General features: G+C 37.7%; 1 protein-coding gene across 1 annotated transcript in view; it reads left to right on the forward strand.

The window, feature by feature from the left end:
- Positions 1–692: 692 nt before the first annotated feature.
- The window catches only part of cops4 (COP9 constitutive photomorphogenic homolog subunit 4 (Arabidopsis)), a 5,712-nt gene continuing 3,425 nt past the window's right edge, over positions 693–2,979 (forward strand). Inside the window, exons 1-5 of the mRNA XM_016557787.1 lie at positions 693–837; positions 1,514–1,593; positions 1,715–1,866; positions 1,936–2,039; positions 2,164–2,317. Of these exons, the coding sequence (XP_016413273.1) occupies positions 764–837; positions 1,514–1,593; positions 1,715–1,866; positions 1,936–2,039; positions 2,164–2,317 (564 nt within the window). The 5' untranslated portion in view covers positions 693–763. The remainder of the gene's footprint in view (positions 838–1,513; positions 1,594–1,714; positions 1,867–1,935; positions 2,040–2,163; positions 2,318–2,979) is intronic.

Consider the following 2,979-nt stretch of genomic DNA (forward strand, 5'->3'; position numbering starts at 1 on the left):
GGGATATTAGGGAATGAAACAGCGGATAAGTTAGCAAAAGAAGCATTAAAGAAAAACTTGGTGGATGTTAAGGTACCTCTGGGAAGAAATTAGATAAAATCAGTGATTAACAGGAAAATAATAAGAATATGGCAACAAAGATGGGAAAATAACAGCACAGGTAGGTGGTGTTATAATATTGTAAAATCAGTATAGCGAAAAAAGAACAGTTTTATGGAAGGCACAGAAAGGAAGAAGTAATGATTTCTAGATTAAGGATGGGTCACACAGGACTAAATTCAACACTTGCATTAATGGGGAAGCATGAAAACGGTATGTGTGATGAATGTGATGTTTTTGAAACAGCAGAGCATGTGCTTTTTAAATGTAGTAAATATGATGTTCAGCGACATAATCTTTTTAGCAACATAAGGAACAGGCCAGTGAGCGTTGTGGACCTTCTGGGAAAGGGTTTGGGTGATAATCAGATATTTAAGGTGGTTTTAACAGTTTTAGAGCTTACAGGACTAGACCACAGGATTTAGTGTTTGAGGATGCTGAACATGCATCTTCTGGGGTGGGTGGGGCATTACAAAATGTATTTATTTTTTAGTTTTCTTGATAGCAATACAGATTCATCACCCATGTGCGCAAGATATACAGTAGGTGGCGGTAATACTCCGAGTGAACGGCCATTGAACAAGAAGAAGAAGAAGAAGAAGATTGGAATAGATGGAGTGGCGCACTCTAGCGGCTCGCGCTGTTGTTGTGAGCGCAGAGGAAAATGGCGTCCGGCGTGAGGCAGGAGCTCGCGCAGCTGATGAACTCTAGCGGGTCTCACAAAGATCTAGCTGGGAAGTATGTCATTTCAAGTCATTTACTCGAATTGTTACTTACTGTATGTCTGTTTTTTTTGTATGAAAGATGTGATGCTGCAGATGAGATGAGTACAGGCTAACGTTACTTAGCTAGCGTGAGGATATGCAGAGCAGATGATCTAACGTTACCTGTCAACATGCATAGGCCTAGATTATTATTTTTATAACTATCGAAATATGTTATAGTACAAAATCGCTATTATTAATGGTTAGTAGTTATTAGAATCATTAATAAATATTCGTATGATAATGCATTTATGGATTTAATGGTACGTTTTGCAAGGGCTGGAGTAATGACAAGAAGTTAGCTTAAATAGCACTTATTTACGGAATTAAAGACGCAATGAAATGAAACATGGAGACTTTTAGTTAATGTCTGTTTGCGTTGAGGTAATTTATATGCTCGTGTGTACCTAAAGGTGGACAAAATGGTCTTTCATCAGACATACACAATATTTTACAGTCTTTCTTTTCTGGTTAAAAAGACCAAATATATTGATGACTCATGTTGCATGTAGGGGCGTATTTAAAGTTTTGTCCAATCAAATGTTCTAGAGTTAACATGCCCTGCCCCCAACAGCACTTGCTTCTTTTTTTGCAAACAATTCTAATAATTCGTAGTCTAATGAATGTGTTTTTGTGCACTGTTTTGACAGATATCGTCAAATATTAGAAAAGGCTCTTCAGTTTACTGATGCAGAACAACTTGAGGCACTGAAAGCATTTGTTGAAGCGAGTAAGTACACTAATATTCAATATGCTAGTCTGGCGATATTAATAGAATAGAATCCGCTTAATATGAGAACGTATTACATCATCTAAATTGACGAGCTTCGCTATTTCTCACACTTGCGCAGTGGTCAATGAGAACGTCAGCCTGGTCATATCCAGACAGCTGTTGACAGACTTTTGCACGCACCTTCAAAACCTGCCAGACGGCACTGCGAAAGCCGTGTGCCACTTCACCCTGGAGAAGATCCAGCCCAGAGTCATCTCATTTGAAGAACAGGTAAAAATACTCTCAGATCAATGCTGGAATCATGTGGATCATGTATAAGCCAATCTCATACACTTCCAGGTGGCTTCGATCAGACAGCATCTAGCCACACTCTATGAGAAAGAGGAGGACTGGAGGAACGCAGCACTGGTTCTTGTGGGAATCCCGCTGGAGACGGGTCAAAAGTAAGATCGCTTTTCTCTTGGAACAAACTGAAGCTTCTCATTTGCATCTGCATGTCACTGATGATTAGTTTAGGTTGTTCTTATTATCTTTTTTCTGTTTTTATTCTGATAACTGATTTTACAGACAGTACAATGTGGACTATAAATTGGACACTTACCTCAAAATCGCCCGTCTGTATTTGGAGGACGATGACCCAGTTCAGGCTGAGGCCTACATCAACCGAGCATCTTTACTTCAGAATGAATCCACCAATGAACAGCTGCAGATTCACTACAAGGTGCACCGTCAGTTGAACTATATATGATCAAATGCACAGTATCCAGTAGGGCTGAGCGGTATTTCAAATAGATTTGTGATGATTTTAGTGGAGTTTTGAAGAATCAGTAGAATTTAATTGGAAAATTGCTTTATTTACTCAAAAAGCTTACTAATAAGCATTTATTAACTATCTTGTAAGCTGTTAATTAATAAACTTTTATTAATAAATAGCTTACAATACAGTTCTTATATTTTTATAATATTCATTAATTTAAATGTAATTTAAACACACACACACACATACAGTATCTCACAGAAGTGAGTACACCCCTCACATTTTTGTAAATATTTTATTATATCTTTTCATGTGACAACACTGAAGAAATGACACTTTGCTACAATGTAAAGTAGTGAGTGTACAGCTTGTATAACAGTGTAAATCTGCTGTCCCCTCAAAATAACTCAACACACAGCCATTAATGTCTAAACCGCTGGCCACAAAAGTGAGTACACCCCTAAGTGAAAATGTCCAAACTGGAGCTTGGTCGCGATGTAACATCCAGCTAACCAATTAATCCTCTAATAAACGAAGCTTTTATACCACACTTGTCATAATCAGAACTTATAATTTGTAAATAAATAATTACTGGATTCAAAACAGCAATTAAAAGGCGCTGTGAC

Source organism: Sinocyclocheilus rhinocerous, unplaced genomic scaffold, assembly GCF_001515625.1.
Source record: "Sinocyclocheilus rhinocerous isolate Xijiao unplaced genomic scaffold, SAMN03320098_v1.1 scaffold317, whole genome shotgun sequence".
In the NCBI taxonomy this organism is placed as follows: Eukaryota; Metazoa; Chordata; class Actinopteri; order Cypriniformes; family Cyprinidae; genus Sinocyclocheilus; species Sinocyclocheilus rhinocerous.